The sequence below is a fragment of the Malurus melanocephalus genome, unplaced genomic scaffold (assembly GCF_030028575.1).
Source record: "Malurus melanocephalus ecotype Western Australia unplaced genomic scaffold, MMel_1.1 scaffold_12, whole genome shotgun sequence".
Taxonomy (NCBI): Eukaryota; Metazoa; Chordata; class Aves; order Passeriformes; family Maluridae; genus Malurus; species Malurus melanocephalus.
In genome coordinates, this window is record NW_026623244.1 from 4,180,369 (window position 1) to 4,205,875 (window position 25,507).

Consider the following 25,507-nt stretch of genomic DNA (forward strand, 5'->3'; position numbering starts at 1 on the left):
GATTAGMAAAAACTGGGAGAGTGCTGGACCCTTCCAGCTCTGGATTATTCATTGTGTATAGAAATTTATTTGTTCCAAGACCAGTTCAGGTGCATTGTCTGTATTCTGCTGGTGTTCTGCAAGAGAAGGAATTTGGCCAGAGCTGGCTATAGATGGTACATGTACTCAAACACCTAAAGGTAAGATGGAACGCCTAGAATGCATTGATATTCCGGATTTGCAAGTCAGAAAGCTTTCCAGTTTTTTGTTTCCCTCTCAGCTGGTGCATAAGCCACTCAGGAGCCACATTTCAAAAAGCATTAGTTGCAAACCAAAACCTCAGCTAAGAGAGATACATATTGCTAGAACAATAACCTACTGATCTCTTCAACATCATTAATAATGCAGCAGAAAAAATAGAAAGGTCAGCTGCATTCAAATTATTTACTGAAATAAGTAAACAAAATCTGCATTATTAATTATGAAAGGTTTATATTTTAAAAAAWGCTTTCATTAAGCTACTTGCCACACTTTTTTCTTGCAACCAGAAAAAAAATTATTTTGCAAGTACGGCAGTTTCCATTTACTAGTTTAGACTTTTTTTTTGTTCAAGACAAAACTGTTTTCTTCATCATTATATTTTCTATATTTTCTATTTTACTTACCCAGAATCTCATATAGGCTTACACATAAAATATGGTATAAGCTTATATTTAAAATATTGTATTTTATTTTTAAAAAGAAGGAAAAAGAGACTTTTCTGTAATGATACTTTGACAAAATTAACAATAACCTTTATAACAACAATTTTTGCTGTWACTGAATCTTTCTGGCAGTAGACTGAAAACATGAATTCAAACCCCATCCTTTCTAATTCCCCTAAATAATTCTCTTGCATGATTCAAAAGGCTTATTCTTTTAATATATCCCTTTGTCACAGAAACTTCCATCAAAAAGTTGTTTCATGCATGCCTACTTTGACATTTCTAAAAATCAAAACATTCACTTTAAACAATTTAAAAGACAATATTAATGTTCATGCAAGGAAGGAAACATACATTTTCAGAATGTCTGAATGATATTTAATGTTCAGCCTGAATTTCACTGACTTGGCAGTGATGGGACAATCTGTAGAACCAACCTACCAGAAAAATAAAGGTTTCTATTTGCTTCCTGTTCAGCTGTACTGGAAGTTATATAAACATGAYAGTTTTTCTATTAAAATTCCTTGAACTGAGAAATAGATTCCTTGCATTCACRGTGAGGTAAAAAGGAACAACCAAAAAAAAAAGACATCTCCCAGAAACTCTAACATAAAATAGGATTAACACTTCTGTTTGAGCTGATGGTGTAATGGCCGAGGAGCACAGGTAATTGTTCATGCATTTGGGTTAGCAACAAAGATGTGAGAAGCCAAAATTGAAYTCTGGCATTTTGTGACAATGTATGTAATTCTACTTTATTTGTTATTACTTTAAGATATTTTATCAATCTATTCCATCAAAGGGGATATAATGCACTAATTTTAATTTAAACATTTGTGTAGTTGCCAGCAGACAGCTGCGAGTTTGAGTCCAGCCCTTCTACCAAGAGGCTAAAGTTTCACCCAAGTACTTCCCCACAAATATGCACAATTTAAAACTCAAACATATGTACAATCTGGTTAGATTTATGATTGCTGCTCACTCACTCAAATTTTTAGAGTGAACCGTTAAATCTTCCCAGGATTGAGGTGACAACTGCACTTGCAGGAGTAGTTATCCCTACTGCAAGTAAGGTAGGTGTGAACTTTATAGAAGCATAATGCAGRGAAAATTAGATTGTTCTCTTTCAATACCTTCTTTGGATTGTGTAATCTACTAATTTTATCTAAGGGAAGAGGATTTTGCTCCTAATCTATGGGATTCAAAAACTTGATTGTTACAGAGAAGCAGACAAATTCAAAACTTGTGTACTTGGTCTGCATCAGTGGTTTGCCAAGATAGCTGTGTGGTGTGAGCACACAYTCCTTGCCAGCAGCTCCTGAAGCTGAAATAGTTACAGCCTTTGAGCCAAAACAGGTTATTCCAAATGAGAAAAACATTTAAACTATACTATCAAAGGAACACTGCATCTCCACAGAGAAAGACYGYCAATAYATTCTACAAGTATAAGCATRCCAGAAAAGCCTTTTAAAGTGTGGRCAAGCCTGTYATCAAATCTAACTTCTAACTTGAATAAATCCCTCCTTTGTGAAATCTTGTTACCCTCCTTTACAAAATTCTTTGCTCTGCTTCAAGATGCGATCCTCCATCAGCCTAAGGAGCTCATGAAGTTGACTTAGTTGATTTAATTCTAAATTGAAAACTTCTCTGATTATTACTAACCAATATTCCCAAACCATGGTAAGGAAATACTCTGAGAATGTAGCTCCTTAAACTTCTCTCTGTGCCTTTCTTCCTGATCCAGATACTGTAAAGCTCTAGCCATATATTTTCAGAGCCTGTCAATGAARTCATGTCATGTTTCTTTTATTCTTGTTCTGACTTTTTGTGAAAACCATCCTGACTTTTTCAACCTGCACTGTTGTGTGACCTCTAGTAATGGGACATTTCAAGGGTCTCTTCAATATAGGTACATATTTTAATATTCAGGTGATATGTGAAGATGCATTCCCTGGGTCACCATTTCTTGCTTGTCCAATTTTTCAAACAATCAGTTGAAAGTGTCCCTCTATTTTGTCATGATCCAACTGAAATCGATGTCCAACACCCACTGACCTTTCAGGGAGAATGGAAAATAGATTGTTCATATTTCATTTACGAGATTGGAATGGTGGAGGTAAAATCTACATTGACCGAGTGTGGGTGCAGTACCATTTATTGCAGTGATATGAATGCATACTATAACAGCATCAAACCATTTCATAAGCAGCAATTAAATAAGGACGTTATATCCAATATATAACAACACCATTGGATCTCATATTCACTGATGATATTATTATTAATGTAAACAAATTAAGAATGCAAACTGGCCTCATTAACCTCTGCAACAGGATCAAATAACCAGGAACGTTTCTTGTGTTCACCCTCTAGACCTGTGTCTAGGTGTAAGATATGCCAAGATATAGGGGATGTTCTGCCATCCTTATCAACAGCATAAGATACWGTGGGTAAGGTTATTACTCCATGAACTAGCATGAGTTTATAAGTATGAATGTGAGAAGAGGCAATCCACAAGGCTTTAATGGGTTTGGGTTTTTTTGGGTAGCCCCTAGTGTATGACAGCACAACTATCATAACATGGTTATAACCAAGTCTATCTTATCAGGTTTTGCTRCTATTTAATGCTGATTTTCCATTCTCCAAAAAGATTGCCTGAATCATTTCCATCCACCTCTCCCACAATACAGCAACAATCCACAATATATTCCACAATTTCTAAAATGAACGCAACTAAAATGACTATTTCTGACTATATATTTCAATTCATTATTTTTGTGCAAGATTTATTGCAAACCTTTTAGTCTTTTCCTTGTAGAAAATATCCTGTCTGACTCATACTGTAACAAAAAAAATTTCACCAGCAGCTACCTCCTTGTTATCATGTCCCCACACCACWAGCAAGATCACGTCACACTTAATTAAAATGTTATGGCTACTCTTGCTCACAGGGATCTGCAAAATGTATCCCCTGGTTGCAAGGTCACCGATGTTTGCAGCTTTTCTCATGATTATCTGACAGGAAAACATCATTCTTAGCTTGTGCTGTCAACCTCCTTTACARCAACTAACCAGTCTACAAAAAACTTTGGCTCCTGCTAAAGAGTGTATCAGCAGTAAGTAAACCCTGCTATAAATGTCTTATTTTCAAGCCAGCCTCCTAGAAATAAAACCATGAAGAAAAATGACAAAGTACATTACATAGAATAATTAGAACTGATTTTTGATCTCTTGACTCTAAGCAACAGGCATTTGATCCTGCAGTCTCTGAATCACCTGGCACCTGAGCCTGCAAAACCTCTCTTGCACAGGTTGAACCACAGATCACTATTGTTTGCCTCAGTATCTGTTCATTGATAGAATGAAAAATTTTAAGAACAACTTCATCTCTGACGCAGCTGCCCTGAGACTCCAGTGAGTAAAGCATGGCAACAGTAAGAAATACACTCAAAAACACTAAGGCATCAGAAACCTCTCAGAGGAAACATCACACATTCAAGAAAGACTGCACACAAGAGAAAATGTATTAAATTGTTTCTGTTTCTGTCCTGAATCACTTTGGCACAGGCCAAAACTGGAGTTTTGGCTCCAGAACTGGAGTTCATAGGTAAGAGATGCTCAAGTATAAATGTCTGAAACAAAACAAGAAAGAGTCACTTGTTGTCTGGTGCACTTAGATATGTCTGACAGAATGCTGGCAAAGCATCTTTAGCACTATTCTGTCTTAGCACATTAATTCTCTTAATCATAGCCAAGCCCTGTGCTTGGCCTGTTAGTGCTCCCTTGCTGTTGACTTTGCTGCCAGGAGCTTGGTCTAAGACWGTTGCCAGGGTTTTGTTTCAATTACTCTTCATGCGGGGTTCTGATTTGATTTTCCTTTAGAAGCAATGCCATTTTCTTCTGCATGTCTCTTAGTGTTATGAAGACACTTGTTCTGTCTCTCCTCATTCTGTTCCCACCCTGTGTGGCCTGGATTTTGTAAGGCATCCTCTTCTCAGCAGCAGAACCCCAATGAAACTATTTTATAGATAGTTCTTTTCCTTACATGTTAACTATCAAACTAGGCATCTCCATCTCACCAAAGCCATGTATGTCTTTGAKTTGACCTCTTGTGCTTTGTTTCTCTTTTATCTTACTACTTGATCTGAAATCTCCTCTATCTTTTTTTAATCTTGCTACCTCATCTTTCCCTGAGTATATTCCACTATCTTAATAGTCCTCCTTGTACCTGATGCTCTATAACTTTTAGAAGACTTTTTTACTTACCAGTTTTATGTAGTATCATGAATATATTTTACTTTATAGTTATTTATTTGTGAGACAACTTGTAAGATCCTTAGTGCTCATCCATATATGGAAAATACCTTTCCAGTAGTATATTTTAATATTTTACTTGAACATACTTCTTGGCCTAAGTATTAAAATTGATCCATTTCAATTCTGGCTGAGCATTTCAGAAATCAATGCATGATATTAGCTGAATTCATGTCAAATGTCTGTAAGGGACTCTTCAATTATTATGACTCTTCCGAGCAGTACTTCAAAATACGATGCCTCCCATAATATCCATGTAAAAGGCAAAAATTTCAAACCAGTTTAAAAAACTTCACTAAAGGCTTGAAACATTTGATTTTGYTACAAATTCAGCGTGATAATTATAGTTGATTGTTTATTCTCTTTCTCTAATCACTCAATCTATTATTCACAGTAAGGATTTAGTAGAGCTGGTCAAGAAAATGAGAAAAAGCAAAAGGATTTAGGTGGACAGTTAAAAATAAATGAGACAGAAATGTTTTAATACAAGTTGTCAATTCAATTTGTTGACTAAATCCTCAATCAAAATATTTCCGTGACCTTGAAAAGGCATTGTGACATTTCACAGAAGTTTCTGTGCCTCTGACTACCTCTCCAGAGATAATGCATAYAACATTGCCTTTAGGTGGAATGACATTGTATTAGTATTAAATTCCTTTAGGTGAGGCTAATCATGAAAGAGAAATTCTCACTAGAAAACTCATTTTGCTAAAGAAAGAAAACCCMCTTGAATTATAGCCCCTACCAGGAAAATAATTACATTTCTGCTCAGTTCTTCATTGAGAAATTAAAGTTTTCACTTAAACAAACAATACTTATAAATGTTTTGGTAGATGTGTTACGGGTAACCCTAAACATAAATATATGATTTACTTAATTCACTAATCTAGTTTCTGGGTATGGAGCTGTTCTATAACACCATTGACATGTTTTGGCTTGCAATACTTCTTCTCAAACAGCATTATACACATTCTCCTATCCCCTGGAACTAAAAAAAAAAAAAAAAAAAAAAAAAAAAAAAAAAAACAAAACCAACAACCAACAAAGCAAACATTGCTGAAAAACCACTAAGATAAAATTCCAAAAAGAATTAAGACTTTTTTATGAATAATGAAGCATGCAATAAAATTCAGAACTTAGTGGAAATTAGTATTCATTCTCTCCCTTTATGATATTCCAAATATAACATGGCTAATATCAATAGCATGAAAAAGAATGAGTCTGCAAACTGTTTGAGCCCTATCTTCTGCACTTCAAATTAATTGCAGCACATATAACATGACTCTGCTACAGAATGGTTCTAGGGTTACCATCATCAATCTTGCATGAGTTTTTCTTGTAAAGAATTGCTTGTCCTTCTTTCTACRGAGATTGAAAATGAAGCTTATTCACTCTATGAAGGCATCTCTGTGCACATTAATGTTAGACACCAATTATTTGTACAGCTTCCTTTTTAATCATAAGAGCTTCTATTCCCCCATGACATATCATACTAATCTATTCCCAAATTACCAAAACATTCAWAGAGCAGCAGTTCAACCCTAATGCAGGAAGCAGGTTTTCCAGCTTATTAAATACACTGATAAATCAATTTTAGTACATGCTCTGTATCATGCAAACTCCCTCCCTGCCTCAGCCCCAGATTCTATGCAATAATAATACCTGGGGCAATCAGACTTGATGTGACTTTTTTTTTTGGATGATATGGTATCCTATTCAGACTATCTCGGCACCAGTGCCTATGTCCTATGCAAAAGACCTTTTCTCAATTTATTTAATACATATTTTATACTCACTGAAAAACTGCAGACTTATATATTGGAAGAATTGTGTTCAAGGAAAGGCAAAGCATTTCCCCTTTCAAAACACCAGAGGAGTGTTTTKAATATAAGTCATACCAGAACTTAGTAATTTACATGTTTAATTTCCATAATGCAAATAGTAACCATTACTGCATATGCTAATTGTTCTAAAATGATGAATGAATACTGTTCAGTTAACCTAGCATAATAAAAACCACAACAATTTTTATGGCAAATCTTTTAAAAAGGGAAYGGTCAGTAGAATATACATTRTTAAGTACATTTCACTGATATATTTGGACTATAAGTAATTGTATGATAACCCACTTTTATAACTTTTCAACACATTCACTTTGGCAAACTTGCCCAGAAAATTGCGTAAATAATGCAGAATCTGTTTTTATATTTTTGGAATTCTAATGGTGTGTTATCTTAGAGAGTGGCACTGCAGAAGCCACTGCAGTTTGGAGCTGGGAGTGCTGTAATTCGTACTGACAGCTGTCACTGCTCCTTTCCACTTAGGTGAGTCTAATGAGCCAACCGTCAGGAGAGATTGGTATTTGTTTCAGAGCTGGGACTTCACATCAGGAGAAAGCAAGTTAGCTGTTAGTTATAATCTGACACTCCACAAGCCACTAAAATGGCAAAACCGAGCTCGGTGCTGAGATCTACTCAAGGTAATGACAACACCATTCTCCTGCATTTTGATAAACAAAGCCACTGGAAAAGATGCATCTGCAGTCCAAATCACTCTCAGCACAGCTTTCTACATATGTGACACCCCAGATGGCTTTTGTTGTACCCCGTGCTGAGCTGTAAACCCAGAAGCCTCTGTCCCCAAGCCTGCCCTCATACACAGGGAAGGTTTTATCACAGTGGGTCGTCTCTGTTACACGGTGAAGGTTTTGAGACACTGCCATCCAAAAATGAGAACAAACATCAAACAGAATTATGGAAACATCAAAGATGCTTTTGAACAAACTATGGTGGATTTCTAACTATATCTTTTACTTTTGTATAAGTAAGAGGCATACTATGYTGTAAACACAAAAACAATCCATGAGAAAGTTAAATTAAAACATTKCACATTAGTATAGAATGAAACAATTGAAAAAGCATTGGACGTCACCTGTTTAAGCATTAGATTATTTCTGAGATACCAGAATACATTTGTGAAAAGAATGTGCATTGTTAACTATTTTTCACACCATTTCATAAAATGCTTTTAATGTGTGACTTGTTGTCAAATAATTTTTATCATTTCCCAGTTATGCGTTTTTCTTAGTCTTAAATAGATTTTTTGAGTTCCTCTTCCCTAATTTCCMTTCACTAACAAAACAAAGATGTGATTTTTTTGTCTCATCTCTGCACATTATCACTAACATTGCACAAAAAAGGTTCTTTTTTTGACATTGCATCTCTATAAATGGATTAAATGAGCTGTGAATATCAGCATTTAACCAATAAAAAGAGATCTTTATTTATTTAGAATGTATCAGATCTGCTTCATCTAAAAGTCTAATTGAAAAGGCTATTCAGGTCAGCTGTGATATTAGAAGACAACTGAATCACATTTAATGCTACTTAAAGGATGTGAATGGGCTAAAAGAAAAATTAAACCATGGCCATTAAAATTTAATTTGACTTAGCGAAGCCATTAACATTTTGGTTTTATGCAGTGGCAAGCATTCTAAAAATATTTCCATATAATTTAGAAACCTAGAAGTGCCAAATGGCTGACCCTTACATAGCAAAATGATTGAAAGTGACCTTACAGGGCAAATCAGAAAAAAAAGCCAAAGGAGAAAGATTTTTCAAATACCATTATTAACTGTAATTCTGTTCTTCCTTCATACACAAAGTGTCTTCTCTTCTAATAATTGCTCACTTTGTTTTTCATTTAACATTGAATTCATTTGGCTATCAAATGAAAAAGACAGGAGGATGAATAAAGAAATGTTCTTATTTTAAGACAACACCCTGTCTTGCTTCCAATAGTGTACCTGCAASGTGCTGCTTTGCCATCATAAGCTCATCTTTGCAATTTGAAAATGTAACTCCAATATTCCTTATACCCTGTAATGACAAATAAAGTCAATAGCCCAAAGCATTCATCAATGCCGTAATTTTTTAAACTTCCATTTGTCTGGATAAAAATGGTAGCAAATCTTATCATGTATCAGTACATAACTAAAATTTCAATTTGACTGCCTGACAAGGAAATAGAAAACCCTAGTTTTGGTTTTCATTTTAATTTTTGTCAATCCGGTTTGGTGGGTTTTTTTTKGTGTTTTTTTTTTTTTTTTTTTTTTTTTTTTTTTTTTTTTTTTTTTTTTTTTTTTTTTTTTTTTTTTTTTTTTTTTTTTTTTTTTTTTTTTTTTTTTTTTTTTTGTTAAAAAAAAAAAAAAAAAAGGGAAGAAAAAGAAAAAGCAAGAGACTTCATTTAACAGTCCCAAAATAATACAATCTGGGATTTCATATCTTGCTTCATAACATGACTTGTATCGCTCTGTCTTACTAGCAGTCACCACTAGACTTGATAGGAAACAGGAGACACTGTAAAGTCTGTTATAAACGTGTTCTAGAAGGTGTAGGATGATCAAGGAAACCRTAAGACTAAGGCAGGCAGTTTTCTGGCTCTACATGTACAGTGTACAACATCTGGCTTCACAGAATTTGGCCACCTCCACGGCAACCTCCATGCCATGTGCACCACTTGAACTGGCTTCAGAGATAAGAGATGCATATAGCTAAACRATATTCTTCTAATGAGCTAACAACCAGTGGAAGCAGTAGAGGTTCAAGTAGAGTAGAACATATAAAAAACTTTGAATCAACAAGTTTTTGAAAGACTTCCAAAGAATGTGCTCTGCTGAGTACTCAATTTTATGAAGTTTCATGGACTCTTACGAAGTTCTCTTTGTCTATGACTTCCAGATATCTTATTCATCAGTTTCTACTTCATGATTCATTGTGGCTAATAATAGATTAAATGAGTGGAAAAATAATCAAAATTCTAATGATAAAATGAAGTATCTGAATTACTCCAATAGATTATCTTCTAAATTGACTTGGCTAGCCATTAATTTGATTTTCTCCTTTCCCAACTTAATTTTTAATGGATTATAGAAAATTAAAAACAGAAACTAGAGATGATCTCTGTTATTTCACAGTTGCAGTGTTTCTAACTCCTGCCAGAGAATATTTTTATTCACAGCATATCAATCCCTCAAGTTCAAACRCTTCAAACCTTAGAGAGTTTGGTAAGGCAAAGCTAAATTTTACTAATCTTTAAAACCAGCCAGAACAGATTAGAACACATCCAGGTTAAAAGTCTCATCCCAAGTAGGCTACAGTTCATCAGAGGAAAGGCTGTGCTCAGGAATGATATCCAAGCAGTCTCTCCAGTCTGTTGCTGGAATAATTGCTAGATTATTCCAGGATCTGTGTAAATTAGAGTGTGTGCAAACTATTATATCAGCTCAAATGTTCTGTGAGCAGCGTGCCTCACAGCTCTTTTATAGCAGATTTTTCCCTGAAAAAAAAAATTAAATAGCAGCAGACAAGAAAATTTAACTTTTCATAACAGCAGTAGAAAAAAATGACCAGAAAAAACAGTATTTGGACTTTAGTAGATGGATACAGTTTATATCTTCCCTTACTATAGTTTGTGTTTTGGAGTAAAAAAAATACATAGAAATAACTGTATCTAAGAACAGTATAAATGGAAAGGAACACTGTAACAACGAAGTGGCAGTAGAATAAGCAAACTCTATTTAGGAATTTACCTTAAAACTTAATGAAAGAATCTTTTGCAAAATTAATTTTATTAGTTTAGCACATAAGTCTGGCATTATTTYAATCCTAGGTCTGAGGAGAGAGAAAATAATTTTGGCAATTGGACTTCRAATACATTTATTCTGAGAACCTAAAAAAAAGTTTTGCCTCATGTCAGGTATCCTAACCTCATTGTAGAACATCTACAGCTTCCAAAAGAATACTGTTAGTAGTATCCAGTATGAAAAGGTCAAATAGAGCTTTTTACCAGCATCAGAACTTGTGATGGAATGYTCTGTGATTTATCAAGTTCAGCCAGAAACCACATGACAAGCTCAGTTAAATAAACCACAAAGCCCTGCAYATATTCCAAAACCTTGGAAAGCATTATATTCTTCACACATTCAGTCTCATAGTCTCTCATTTATGAGCATGTGCCAACATAGTTAGATAAATGTGATTCCAGATGCCATATGGAAGTCTTATTTCTAAAATTAAGGTGCCACAATAACCTTGGTTATTTATCACTGCGTGAACCTGTAAAATAATCTCTCAAAGCATTTCTTTGTCCCAGCAATTTCATCTTATTTTATCTCCAASATTGAAAGAAAGGGTATCTTTAAATTATTTTCTTGGTACAGAACCAGAAAGACCACAGTCCTGTCCCGTGTCATTACTTTATGCATTCCTTTGCCTTGTAGGAAATGTCACCGCACACAGGAAAGGATTTTTTGCATTGTAATATACAAAAGTACAGCAGTGGTGCCTGACAAACACACTGACCCTGTCCTTTGCTCTCTTCATTGCTTTCCTATTAACAATTCTTATCTACAAATGTTACAGAGCATCAAATCCTGATTTCAAAAAGATAATATAAAATTCAAGCAAGGAGATAGTGATCTACAATTAGGTTCATGTTAGAACAGAATTAATAATAAGAGGGTTTGAGAAAAAACTCCCCTGAAGATTGATACAGCATGGAAAAATTAACCTCCMACAAAGATAAATAAAAGACAAGAGGGAGTGGTTATTCTGCATTGCCCTAGACACTTGAACAACTTCTTAAGAACTGCAATATGAAAAATTGCCTAAAATRAAGTGTCTCCTTAGTCTGCTTCACTTTCTCTGAAGGCTAAGGTAGGARGAGCCAACAAAAGTAAATATCTGAGAACATGAGAAGTGAAATCACAATACTGAGAGGATGGCTCAGAAATTTTCTATTGATTTTATAGTAACTATGTCCTCACGTCATAGAGATACAATTCTACTGCTGCAGACATAACAACAGCTGACTGCTACATGCAACACAATAAAATTGAAACCTAATTTGTAAATAATTTGTGAATCATATGGACAAAGCACACAGAAACTCATTCTGAAAATGCAGTTTGCCTTTCTATGTGTATAATATTCTTACTACTGTATGCAATTCATRTTCCAGATCTTTTTCTGAACTTCTCCAGCCAAAGCTGGGTTTTGTGAGTATATATATTGAGATATGAATAAYCAGTAGTAAAGAGATCAAAACCATAAACTACACAGAGTATATAATGCTTCTTCCAAGAACCTTTGCTCTTAGGAAGCCCTCAATCTAGATCACCTCCTGTGGCAAAACCAAKAATCAGCAGTTAAATCAAGATAGCTAACACCAGTAAATTCAAATACAGTAAAACTAACCATCTAYAACAGCAAAACACAGGAACCTGGGAATGTCATAGAATTGCTATCCTGTATATATGAAAAAAAGAAAACAAACAAACAAACAAACCCACAATAAAAAAAATTGAAAATAAACTCTGATACTTTCCCACCAAGCTTCTTTTATTTTTCCTAGACACAAACATCTTATTTTTACGTACCTTAATAAACCAGCCAAGTGACCTCATTTGTTTTCACTCACCTCCTGAAACCACCAGTTATGGTGACTAAAGCATCTGGTAGGAATGTGCACACYGTATTCTTGACAATCGAAGTAACTGCATCTGCTTCTGCCTTAGAGACACAGCTAACAAGGTCTTCATAGTAGAGAAACCCTGGAAATCAAAGGCAAAAAGGGCTGATCACTCCACAGAAATATCAAAATCTACACAGCATTATGCAAGGCCCAAATCACAGGTGGTGTGGGTGCAAGGAATCACAAGCCAAAGAGAGCCTCTTTCTTCTCTCATTTTTGCCCTTAGACTTYACACWTATTTTTGTCATTTTAATTTATCAYGTAATTTGTCAACATAGCACTCACAATAATGACTTCACTTCCTGAGGACCTGAATRTTTATAAATTACTCTGACTTTCCTACCACTCCCATCAATGGTATTCTTGGATGTACTGCTTCAAAAGGCAGTCTTCCCGAAATAYTGGTGTTCTGCACAAGTGCAGGGCTCAGAAGAGTGTGAAAAATCCCAACTGATTTCCAATCACAGAGCTTGTGTCAAAAGAACCAGTACAGCAGCTCACAACACATTTGAGCATGACACGTAAAAGGAAAAAGGGCAAGGTGGAATGAAAGCAAGAAAGCTGATCCATGGGATTCTCAGGGGTGCAAAGCACATGAATTTAATGCAAAAATTTTTAAAAAATTACATTATTTTAATGTCATATAATCTGCTTTCCTTGACGTAACTAATTTCTTTGTTTAAAWTAGTACATTTATTTAGGGAAACAGTGTGCACACAATTTATGAGGAAACAACATTATTCACGTGACCATGATTAACACTTGAAAGCTAAAATGTGCTAGGATTATGGAAAGAATTTTGTAGATACTATATCACAAGTCTAGATTTATCACTAATATAAGGCTGCCTTTGGGGAGACAGATCTCCTCTGAAAAGTAGTTCTTTCCCAGTTCTGCAATTTTTTTGACAACCTGTACAATAATGGACCATTAATAGTTTTGTGTATAAAAGATTTCGTTTGGTGCCTGTGCAAGCAGTTTTAAAATATGCATATTCTTATGTTTTGAATGCACCATTTTCAATTACGATCTCAGCCGGTCCAAACATTACTTTCACCTTGTCAGTATTCACAAGACACTGCAGCAAGAGAACAGGTATATAAATGAACCCTGCCTTCTCCTGTGATTCTGTTACCAAGTTCTTAGAGCACTGAAATACAARTTTGGATGACACTTTCACCTTACCTGCTTTCTGCATTTTTGACAGCTTCAGGGTCTGGTCAGCTTTTACCTCTTCCACAGTTCGCAAACCCTTTCTGTACCATTTCTCAGATGTCTTCGCTCCCACTCCAAAGACTGAAGTAAATTGCTAAGGTCAGTAGAAAAGGACATGTTTCAGTTTTTGTTTCAGCTCCTTTGTTTACTAAAGGAGCAGTGAATTAATAATAAATACATAACAACAAGTTTTCACAAGGAAAGTAATGGGCAGAGTTAATCCTACATTGAAGATAAATTGCATAACACAAACATACAAATTCAGCTTCTTTGCATAACTACACTGAACAGAGTTTTATACGTGGACAGTTCTCATGAACGTGAAATATAAACAATAATACAATAGTAGTCCCAGCACCTTTATGTAAATTACCAAAATGTGCACTTWTAACTAACATTTGAAATAAGGGTARTAGTCTTTATTTTTACTCCATTTCTTAATAGAAATGGAAAGAGTAATGTTAAGTAGCTCGATTCCTTGATACTGACCTGATAGAACATAATATGTCACAAGATTATCTTCATAATTTGACTGACATTACAGTTTTGTGTTATATGCACTAGCAGCTCTCAAAACAAAAGAGAAAAAAAAAAACTACAAAAAGGGAAGGAAAAAAAAACCAACAAAAAAACAAACCAACCCCCACATATCCCCAAACAAACCAAAAAACGCACACCAAAACCACCTAAAACACCCCAAAATCTACTGGTCTCTGAAATTTTTGTGTGATTATATTCCATTTATTCCAATGTAATATTGTTCACTAACTTATTAGCGATGAAATGATGTAAAGTAAAAATGTCTCCGTTGTAAGCATTATTCAGTGGATTGATATCTCAGAAGAACAGAGATATGAAAGCAAGAGGGAAAACTTCCATGCTTGCCCAAAAGCACATTCTTTATGTTCAGTTTGTCAATACTGAAGCTCTCCATACTTTGTACTTTTATGGAATTCTGTGAGTAGCTGTGTAAGACATGAAAAACTGCTGTTTTCCATTCAATCTACAACCTCTGAATTCCAACCACGCTGGCTTTATTTTGTGGTTTTTGTGAAGATATTAATTCATTGGAAATAATTAAGATAAAAGAGAGAAAAACTAAAATAATGGATAAGATTAAGTAGGAATTACCCCACATTTTGTATATAATGGATGAAATTACCTATTCTTTGTCTGAACCATGGGCGCTTCTAAAAGAATGCAATTTTTTAAATACTTAGATTGTTATCTTTTAATGTTTTTGCTAGTGCTGAAATACTTTCAAAAGGGTCTATTAATGGGTTTTAAATGGTTCTAAGAGACTTAATTAACATTGAGATAGAGAACTAAAGAAAATGGATTATATGCACTGTCCAAATTTTTAGAAAATAAAAAAAAAAGTGTTTTTTTCTTCCCATACTAAGATGCATTGTTATTTAATGTATTTACAGATCCCAACTTCGAGATGCTGCCAGCAGTGCAKCAGAAGTAAGAGGGAGCCCATTTATCCAGTTGTGTATGGGGGCACTGCTTCCTTGCAGCTGATGAAATGAATGACARAACTCACTCTCTGCAGCACCCACTTCCACAGGGAGGCAAACAAATTCTGCCAATTCTTGTCCCTGTCTGAAACATGGACTATAATTTAATTCAGTCACTTGATAACCATGGGGTTATGTCCTGGGGCCAGCAGGGATCTTTTAAGTCAGATGARTGAAGCAGCAGGGATCAGGACTATGCTAAACAGTAAAATTTAAGAATTCATTAATAAGGGATTCTTCTTAGACTCTCATAAAAAAAAAAAAATGGTGGAAACAACAGATTACAAGTAATTTAGTCAAAATGTTGAGACGTGCTCAGCTAACAAGAGACCCGCCTAAATTTGTTGTACTTTTGCATGCRAAACAAGGCTTAAGGCATGTTTGAGATAATTTGTCTCCTGATAGGYTTTATCCTAATCTCCAGGAGATTTTCTTAAACCCAGAAGTGTAAGATTTAATGGCTGATCYGCAATCACACATTAATAAGCAAGTCTGCTTCTTGAATCCTGCTATACATATGAATCTACACCTCTTCTCAAAGATTGCTAGAGATGGCATCAAACACTGTCACTGAACATCCCTCCACACCTGGATTGCAGGTCAGAGAGAATGAGAGAGTCTTTGGAGAGCTGCAGTGGGTGATGCAGGGGAGAATTAAACAGTCCTATTTGTCTTAATCTGTTTTAATTTTTTCTGAAGACAGAAAAAATATGTTTTTAGAGATAAAAAATGCAGGTAAAATTGCACAAAAAAAATGTGTGTTCAACTTGCATTTTTCTAATGGAGAATTCAATKAATATTTTGGAAATGGGAACTGCAGTATTTATGGGGTTTAGATTCCCTGCAACTGTGAAGTTGAAGCTCAACAATCTGCCTAAGGAAAAAACAGCTCCGATCCTCCTTCTGCCTCACACAAAAGAGAATTATAATAAATTTAYGTCATCTTCTTCACCTGGTATTTTCTTAATTGCAGAATAATGAYAGTCAAGTGGGTCAAAATAAACCTAATATCACATTAAACTTACAACAAAGAGTATGCATTATRTAACAGCAACTATGTATACATCACMTTAATTAAAAATAGAAAACTTTTTCAGATTATTCCTTATCACAGTTTCTCAATCTCCTTTTTGTTTTATTCAAAACCTATTTTCTTTGTACTTGATATTTTTTGTTCCTTTATAATGAAATTGATGATTTTGTCCAAGTTCTACTAAAGTGAGAAAAATTTTAAACAACAGCAACAAAACTCAAAGGATTCACCTTAAATGCCTTGTAWCGCTCATCATTTAACACTTCTTTAACTCTAGAACTCTCTCCTTCTTCAATAATCTCCTAAACAAAAAAAAAATTGCTTATAAAAATTAATTTTAAAAATCAATTGTAAGATCTTACCACRCTTATAGTAAAATAATATAAGTAAAGTTTATCAATTTTTATCAATCAATAAAGAGAACCCTAAGCAAGCATATTGTTTTGTTCCCTTAGGATCAAATTCTGCAACCCTTTYAAAGACAGAAAATTACTGAAGGATGAAGGAGAAACTGGAACCACAGAATAAATTTCACAGTACTTACTCACTCATAAATTTACTCAAGGATGAAGTRGAAACTGGGACCATGGAATATATTTCACAGTACTTATTTACTCATAAAGTCACAGCCAGAAAGCAGTTATTTATCATAAGCTATCAATGACTTGTCCTTAAAATTAGATTTCATTATTTGGTTTTCTACTCTCAAAAGTAAGATCATTGTAAGAACAAATCTATTTTTTCTGGACTGTACAGTTCTTCTAGTCTTTCTGCTAAAAACTAAAACCAAAACTAACAAACAAAGAAAAGCACCAACATAACTAAAAAAAAAATTCCTATTTTCTGTGGGATCATCATTACATTCCCAGCCCCCAGGCTGTGGGTACAAAAAGCACTTCAGAAGCTGCAGTCCTGACTGCTGGAATGAGGCAAACCAGGAGCCAGAGCAAAGAACAACAYTCAGCAATGACCCCTCCAAACAGCAGAGACCCCCTGAGCAGCTGCCTCCTGGAATAACAGCATCTGGAGATGAGGGTCCTGAAAAGGCTAAGAACAAAAGGAAAATGCAGGGAATACTCCAAGTTCCAATAAGAATGTAGAGTTCATCCATCACCTGGGTAAAAGTCTCTGCCAATTCTATATATAACTTGCTATAACATAGCAAGGTAAGATTTAACATTAAAGTAATAAAATATTTACCAGTTTTGCAAAAAATAATATTTCTGATAAAGCATTCAGGTGAGCAAACTGATGCTGGCAAGGACAGAAGTCACATGAACGAAACTATTAACAGTTAACCTGTTGCATCCAAATCAGAGTGAGCCCTYAAAATTACATGCAAAGGTGATACTGAATTATTTATCCCTTTGCATTTATTCACTTGTTAGCCTTATTCCTAAGAGTATTTCCATGKGATTTCCTAAAGGATTTCCATGACAGAGCTTTGTGTAACAACAAAAGGTTTCCAGAAATCGCTCCATTCTTACAAAGAAGGATAACACTGTTCTTACAGAAGTGCAGAAGGTTGTGTTCATACACAGGGATAGCAGTGCCCCTCTCTGTGACCTGCAAACACAGATCTGTMAAAGAATCAATTGGCAGATAATTCAGAAGTACATTACCTCAATGATATCTCTGACTTGGTCTCCCATGCAGGGCAACCCTTGTATATCTTTCATTCTGGTTACTGGAAATGGAAGGGATTTCAGCAAAGAAGCTGCTCTCAAAAATTCCAAGCAGAATATTTCATTTTCTTTGAACTCATAATTTTCAGCCATTACCTCCAAGGCATCCTGGGACAGAGGGAGGTATAGAAAAAAAAAGTTAAATAAAAGCTTAATATATTCWGTATGTTCCTTAGAYAGGTTACTTTGTAGGCTAATTCAGRAATTACTYCTTTTACACTMGGGTGAAAAGATGAAGTTCATTAAAAAAATAAAAGCCACTATTTTTCTTAGACCTTGAAATTTTCCAATTTTACCATAAAAATGGTATTTCAGAGACAAATATAAGAAAATATCTTGATCTGATTCTGATTACATTTCATTRTTTGGCCAGTTCTAGAAAAATCTGYCACCATCTGACATGGTRTGTTGTTTATATAATAAACATAATASTCTCATTGAAACAAAWTTWTTTTACTCCAATCTTCAAGAAAACRTTGCCTTTAGTTCTCCTAGGATTTGCAAAATATTTATCTTCACAAAACAAAAACATAAGATCTTAATTGTTTTGACAGTATTTCCTTAGAAGACATAGGTACTTTAGCTGAACAAAACCACTTCACTTCAGTTTTTTTTTCCTCAACTAATATGTTAAAATGTATAAAAATAGTTTTATAACATTTTATACTGCTACAGAGATTTTGCTTTATTCTATATCACCAGTATAACTTCCCTCCTTGGTCTCCCTAAGAATCAGTCATCTGTTGTCTGTCTCACTCTAAGAATCCTCCCCTTAGCTGCATATTCATTTACCAGCTACCCTCATTAGTAAGGGCTATGAAATWCCATTTTCACAACATTTCATGAAACATCTCACAAAAAAAAAAGACAGTTGTTTAGCAACAAGCCTGATCTGGAAGCTCCAACCATCATTTACATTCAACTGGCCCTTGKATATAAGGATTCAAAGAGAGGAGAGAGAATGGTCTTTTGGGGAAAAGATAATAAAACCCCAATCTATTAGAAAAACAAAGCACAAACCTTAGCTTGCTAACAGCTGTCTTGCAGTAGCTAATTGCTGGATTTATTCAACTGCTATTTTTTTCTGCATTTAAGATCTTTATTTACTTGACAGATTACGTTGTACGTAATTACACTCTTTTTGGTAGAAGACAGACAAATCATAGTTTCCACATAGAAAGAGAAAACTAAAGCAGAAAAAGGTGAAACTACCAGTTTGAGGTCATGGGCAACATGGATTCATATTGAAGAAAAGACACAGCACAGACAGTACTGCAAAGAAAATGGGGAAATACATCTTACAAGTGGRGTGGCAGGAGCCAGCTTCCTCTTGCATGTTTTCCAGAGTTCTTATACTTTTTATTCTTTATAAGCCTCAAAGATTCTTTCCCACTATGCAATAGAATATGCCAATTGTTGCTTCAAGTGAGATTTACAGCTCAACTCACAAAATTAAGATACTTTGCCTTTCTTTTTCTCTCTTTATAATCTGTACACATGAATACTCAAGAAAGCAGTGCTCAGCAAGACATTTCTTACTCCAGCTAATACTAAAAGCATTAATCAGGGGCAGAGCTAAAAAGATATAATTGCTACATTCTTGTTCAAATAGTTTATACTGATAAACATAGCCAGAAAAATGGTTCCCAAAGTAGCTGCTCGGCAGCATGAATGACTAATGGTAAACTGGCAAAGCCATCTTCTTGATCAGAGTGCTCAAAAAGTCCAGGGATGTTTTCTGTCACTCCCAAAAAGAGCCTCTGGCAGGCACATCTGGAATAATCAGCCATTGTGACAATCCYGTGTGCACATCCAGCTGTCACTCCCTTCCCACGGGCACGAGGGCCTTTTCAGAAAAGCTGTGCCACCATCACTATTGGAAAAGACTCATGGAGTATTTTACTCAGAAGCTCTTGATAGTCAATGAGAAAATATAATCAAAGAATTTTTTGATTCTAGTTTGCATTTCTCAGTGTTTTCCTGCCTTTGTGAAGCTCATTAAGCTGTTTAAAATAAACAATTAAAAATATTGAATATTCATTATTCTCTGTACAAAAMGCCGTATTGCCTGCAAATGCTGCAACTAATTATAGATATGTCTTCTTACATAAAACTGCTTTTGACATTCTTTTTGATAAAATATTTCTTTTTTTTAAAAAAGGCAGCAACTGGACTTCTGGACTTCCTGTCTGTTAAGTAGTATAGTTCACATTAAATAATATTCTAGAGGAGAGAAAAGCATATAAAATTCTAATATTTATCTGAGAGAAACCTTGCAATCTAATAGATCACTGCTGAAGTCTACYCATGGTGATATAAAAAGGAAAGTTATTGACCATTTATTCTAAACTTTTATATGTCCTACATGAAGCACCTCACCCTCACTTTATGAATCAGATTTCAATATTCAGATTACCTGTTTTTAAAGTACCAGTTTAAAAGGAGATAAATTTCTGGAGATTTCCAGCACATGGAAATTTCATTATCTTCACTCCATGGCTTGAATTCTTTTCCAGTGTGCTTTTACAGCATCTCTCATAAAAAAAGGGCCCCTATCTTGCTAAAGCCTGCAAACACTACTGCAGCACAAATTAAAAAAACATTAGCACACCATTGTACAAGTAAATTCAATTGCCAAAGAGATAAATAGCAATTTRTGATTAAAAAAATTAAAAGCGCTGCATAGTAATGTGTTTGAGAAACTATTATACTCAGAAAATCAATTTGAGTTAAATTGCTTTCCCTCTCAATCACTCTTTTCTACTYGCTTGTTTAGTAAGTTGCAGATCCAAAGGACAGGTCCTACTTCTCATCAGCATCACCAGTGTTTGATGTCCATTCAAAACTGATCAAAGTTYTCATTCAAATAATTATCTTCACTCTTTCTCCACTTTAAATCCTAATTTTGCATTGGGTGGGAAGAGATATCTGGCATGTGAATGGCCTTTGTATAGGCTGAGAGAGAAAATTAATAGTTTCAGGTGGTTATTTCAAGGAGAGTTAAGCAATTTAAGCCAACCTGATTGCAGTCAGTGAAGTGACTTCCAGCTAAATGAAATTATTCATTTTTGTTCACTCTGATTTTTTTTTTGTTTTGTATCTGACCTGAAAAGCCCAACACATTCCCAGATCCAAAGATTTTATCATGTTATCTTACATCAGCTAGAAAAACAAAGGAGCTGAGAGAATAACAASAAGAGCATAATGTGCATGATCTCAAGGTCCTTGCATACACACTATTATTAGAAATAAATATGTTAGTTCCAGTTGCTCCTCATATTAACCAACAATAACAAGTTCATTTCTTGAAACAGAGTGGAATTCAGGAGAAATTTCCATATAATTCCATGTAARGTAAAGGAAAATAATATATTTGTGAGAACAGGTCTGCTGACACAGCACAGAAATGCAGTTAGAGTGTTAATCACTAACGATACCCTAGATAAAACACACACTGTGTAATAAGAAATATAACATACAAAAGCATATTACATATAATATGGTCAAAGAAAGCGACAYAGACTTGATGTATCATACAAATTTGGATTGGTGAAAGGTAAAGGTGCTTTAGGAAGCACCTTCCCACTTATCTTAAAAATTAGAATAGATATTTACTCCTTAGACCAAACCRCCAATTAATTTTGAATAGGTAAACATTTTGCATACATTCATATTGCAATTCTGAGCTGCACTCTGGAGAAATTTTACTGGAGTAAGCTATGTTAGTGGGACACAACACGTTAGTAAGAGTATCCATTCACTTCATGGTTTTCTACTACACAGTTCCCAAGTTTATCATAAAACTAAAGTTGAGAGCCTTCTGAGGTCTGTTTTAAAATGGAATAATAATAATTATTGCCTGAACCGGCAATACTGACAAGTTTCTGTAGGCACAAAAGAAGAAAAATAAAAGATATTTTTTTTCTGTAACAGAGTGAAAGGAAACCAGGCGTCTTTCCCATGCTAAACATCCACATTCTCATTACCATGAGTAACAGCCAAAGCAAAGTAACATTCAGTAGCATTAGCAATAAGCCTCAGAATCACAGAACCATTTGCCTCTGACTTAATTAGTTTCTTCTGTAAGAATTAAATTATATTTTCCTCACAGAAGAATGTCTTTCAGAATTTTATTGCAGTCTGGTATTAGTATTCAAATCCAAAAACCCCTCCTGGGCACAGCAGAATGATTCCTTTCATTTCAGCACAAGAAAACACAATGCAGCCTCCAAGTGTGTGTTTACAGTGGAGAGGGAAGATAGCTCCAAATAGGCCAAAGAACAATATTGTAATACTATATTCCATAATAACATTAATATTTAAGACAAACACAAAGGAAACTTGTGAAGGTACAGACTCCACTGAAAGGATCCGCTCTTGAGTTTTGCAGCTTTACCCATCTGAGCTCACCTTTGGGGCCAGGGGATGCATTCAGGTGCTCCTCASCCTCTGTACCCTGAGACCACAGGGCACAACGACCCAAAGACTTCACCAAAACCAGGCCTGAAACAGCTGCAGTTCTGCTCCATGAACTGAAGCACTGTGCCACTGTCTCCTCCTTGGCATCTGACATTCTTACTGAATCCTTCACACAAGCTTTACTACACAACAGCTCAGAAATCATTTGGCTGGGATTTGCCCCAATACTGAACATAATAACAAAACCTTAACATCTGCAGGTTTTGCCCAACCCTTCTGCAGCTTCTTCCATGTGTGAAACTGCTTTGTTGCAGTTATTTTCTGGTGATTACAACAGACAGGAAACATGAGACATTTGAACGTAGATATTGCTCCTAGTATGTTAAACCACCACATTTTCCTCATGAACTCTCATSAAATATCTCTGCTATTTTTTAAAATAAGTAGCCATGCATAATAAAATACATGCAGAACAGGTCTCAAGATTAAAAATTACCACTAATTATCAATTTCTTCAGAAATAAAGTCCCCAATATGCATCTCCCAAGAAATCAGGATGCACAAATCCTTTCTGTACCCACATTGTTGCCTATTAGTGACTGTTCTGTTGTAATTACTGCACCTTCCCAAACACAGCCTCTACTTATTTGAAAGAGGAATTTGATACAGCATATCAGGGCAAAGTCCAGTAAAAAGAAGAATCCAAGAGTTCACCAGAGAATGAATTAGCAAGCAATATCCTTGTACCCCTGATATAGGCATAATCAGAAAAGAAGCTGAGCAGAGAAAACAGAAAATCTGTAAGAAAAGGGAACAAGCCTGGCCTATAGAACAAAGTTATTATAACAAAATGCTACCATCAACACATAACTCAGGATAGTTTGGACCCAATTTTCAGGATGTATGGTATTGACCCAGGGAAAATCTGTCATTTAATGGTTGGCTGCCCACAGCATGCWCAAGTGAATTATACCAATGCTTCAGTGCATTTGCTAAGTGCTTGCACTGAAAAATCTGTTGGAACACTTTYATTTGAGAATGTGAATTACAGGATTAATACAAGCCCAACAAAACAACAGCAAATCTAAAAATCAGGCTCCTGTGACTCTAGGCAGAGCAGGCAGCTCTGCAGGGCACGAGCCAGCTCTGGCAGTCCATAAACACCCAACCCTTCAGCTGCCATTTCCAGCTTTGCTTGTGAGGAATAAGAGAAACAATGCCAAGGATCCCATTACAGCTGTCAAGATGCTGATTCTAGACAGACTCACATTTTATAAACTTGCACAGTTCCACCTCCAGAAACAAAACACAGCATGAACTCAGAGAAGTTGCTCTCAAAATATATCGAAGTCAAAACACTGACACCTTTGTCACTACAAAACYCAAAGTCTACCCAGACTCAGAAATGTTTGACACATAGGATAAGAGAAGGGAATCTCAGTACTCTCATCACCACTTCTAATGTGTTCAGTTAAATTCACTTGTGAAATACAAGTTGTACTTCAACATTGAGASTGCTGCATTGATGAATCTGGAAATAATTTGAGGACTGCCTCTGTGAAACACAGGTATAACAGAAACTACTCAATGAATGTGCTCAAAATGTTAATGATAATTAAAGTCAACAACTTTGTGCCTTCTGGGAGYGACCATTTTACTTTGCCATTACCCATCACATTCCTTGCAATAGTTTACCTTTAGAATGTCTGACAAAATATTGTAATGCAGAGAATTCATCAAAGAGCCAGGGTCCCCCATTCTACTGCTTTCAGTAAGTGTAGGACTAAGACACTTCCTATTTCTCCAAGAATTTTGGTATTTTACATAATGTTTCACTCATGCTATGTTTGGTCTGACATTTTCCCCTACAGCAGCTTCTATTTGATATTTATAAACAGTGAAAAAGAGCTGCTGCYTTCAAGAGGTTAAATGGTTACAATCACAGCCTTGTTTTTCTAGCAGGAGGTGGGGAAATCGAGCCATTTCAAAAGAAGCTTTGGCAATGTTGGAATCATTGGGGCTGGAAAGGACCTCGGGAGGCCTCCAATCCAACCTCAGCCTCAAAACAGGGTCAAAACTCAATTCCCATCATGTTGTTTAAACAGGGACTTTTTGTAAATAAGCAAACAGTTTAACCTACTTGAGTACCATAAATAGTATTATATCATTGATTATTTCAAAGCATAACTACAAGCCAAATTTTAAGCTGTTTAATTTTTAACTCTGCATTCCCAGATCAAGACAGTTYTGAGCTGCTTGTAGGCTTAGCTTTAGTTCTAAATTCCCAGACGTTTTAATATTTACCTTTCAAAGGGCTTATATTCACAAATAACTGGTGTCTGTTGCTATTCTTTTTACATGGATCTTACAAATAATATTTTCTTGAAATATTTGTGTGGCACACAAGAAGAAACATAAAAATTATAAATAATAACAAAGTAAATTACAAACTTTAGAAAAATGAGAAGGCATTTGATGCTATAGTTTAAACAAATGCATGTAACTATGGCAGATGTATTTAGACTGCACTATATTAAAGTCTCTGAGAAATGTTTCTTTTTGAATAGTGGTCACTGAGTATCTAGAGACGGCCAGGAGGAGCCATCAGGCACAATAACATTAGAGGAAGTCAGACCAGAGGCCTCAGACTCTTCATATCCACTGAAATGTGCAATTTTATGAGCATTAACTAGGATATATGGCAGTCTCCAAGATTTCCATTAACACGGACAATTCAAAGGGGTTTTTTGTCACATTAAAGTAATTAACAGGCAGTCTGTTTTCATAACTGCCCAATTGTGKAAAAACTAAAATTTAGAACCATTCTTTGAAGAGCTGAACACTTGGGCAAACCAAAAGACAGCACAGCAATTGTGAAGCACCTTAGACTCACCTAAACCCAACGCTTGTTTATCATCATGTCTAGCTTGTCAAAAAAGTCTGTGATGAAAGACTGAAAGRTATTTTTGGAATGTTATTCTTTCATTTATTTTAAAAATTCATGTGTTTACAAGCTATTAATGTATTTAAAGATCCACTGTGTTAAGCTCTCAGCAATACTTAGAGGATGCAATTAAGCTTGCACTYAATTTTAATTTCAGTATG

General features: G+C 35.1%; 1 protein-coding gene across 1 annotated transcript in view; it reads right to left on the reverse strand.

The window, feature by feature from the left end:
• The window catches only part of DNTT (DNA nucleotidylexotransferase), a 74,458-nt gene that overhangs the window by 38,568 nt on the left and 10,383 nt on the right, over positions 1 to 25,507 (reverse strand). The window contains exons 4-7 of the mRNA XM_057379319.1: positions 17,921 to 18,091; positions 16,529 to 16,600; positions 13,716 to 13,839; positions 12,477 to 12,609 (exon numbers count right to left, since the gene is read on the reverse strand). Of these exons, the coding sequence (XP_057235302.1) occupies positions 12,477 to 12,609; positions 13,716 to 13,839; positions 16,529 to 16,600; positions 17,921 to 18,091 (500 nt within the window). The remainder of the gene's footprint in view (positions 1 to 12,476; positions 12,610 to 13,715; positions 13,840 to 16,528; positions 16,601 to 17,920; positions 18,092 to 25,507) is intronic.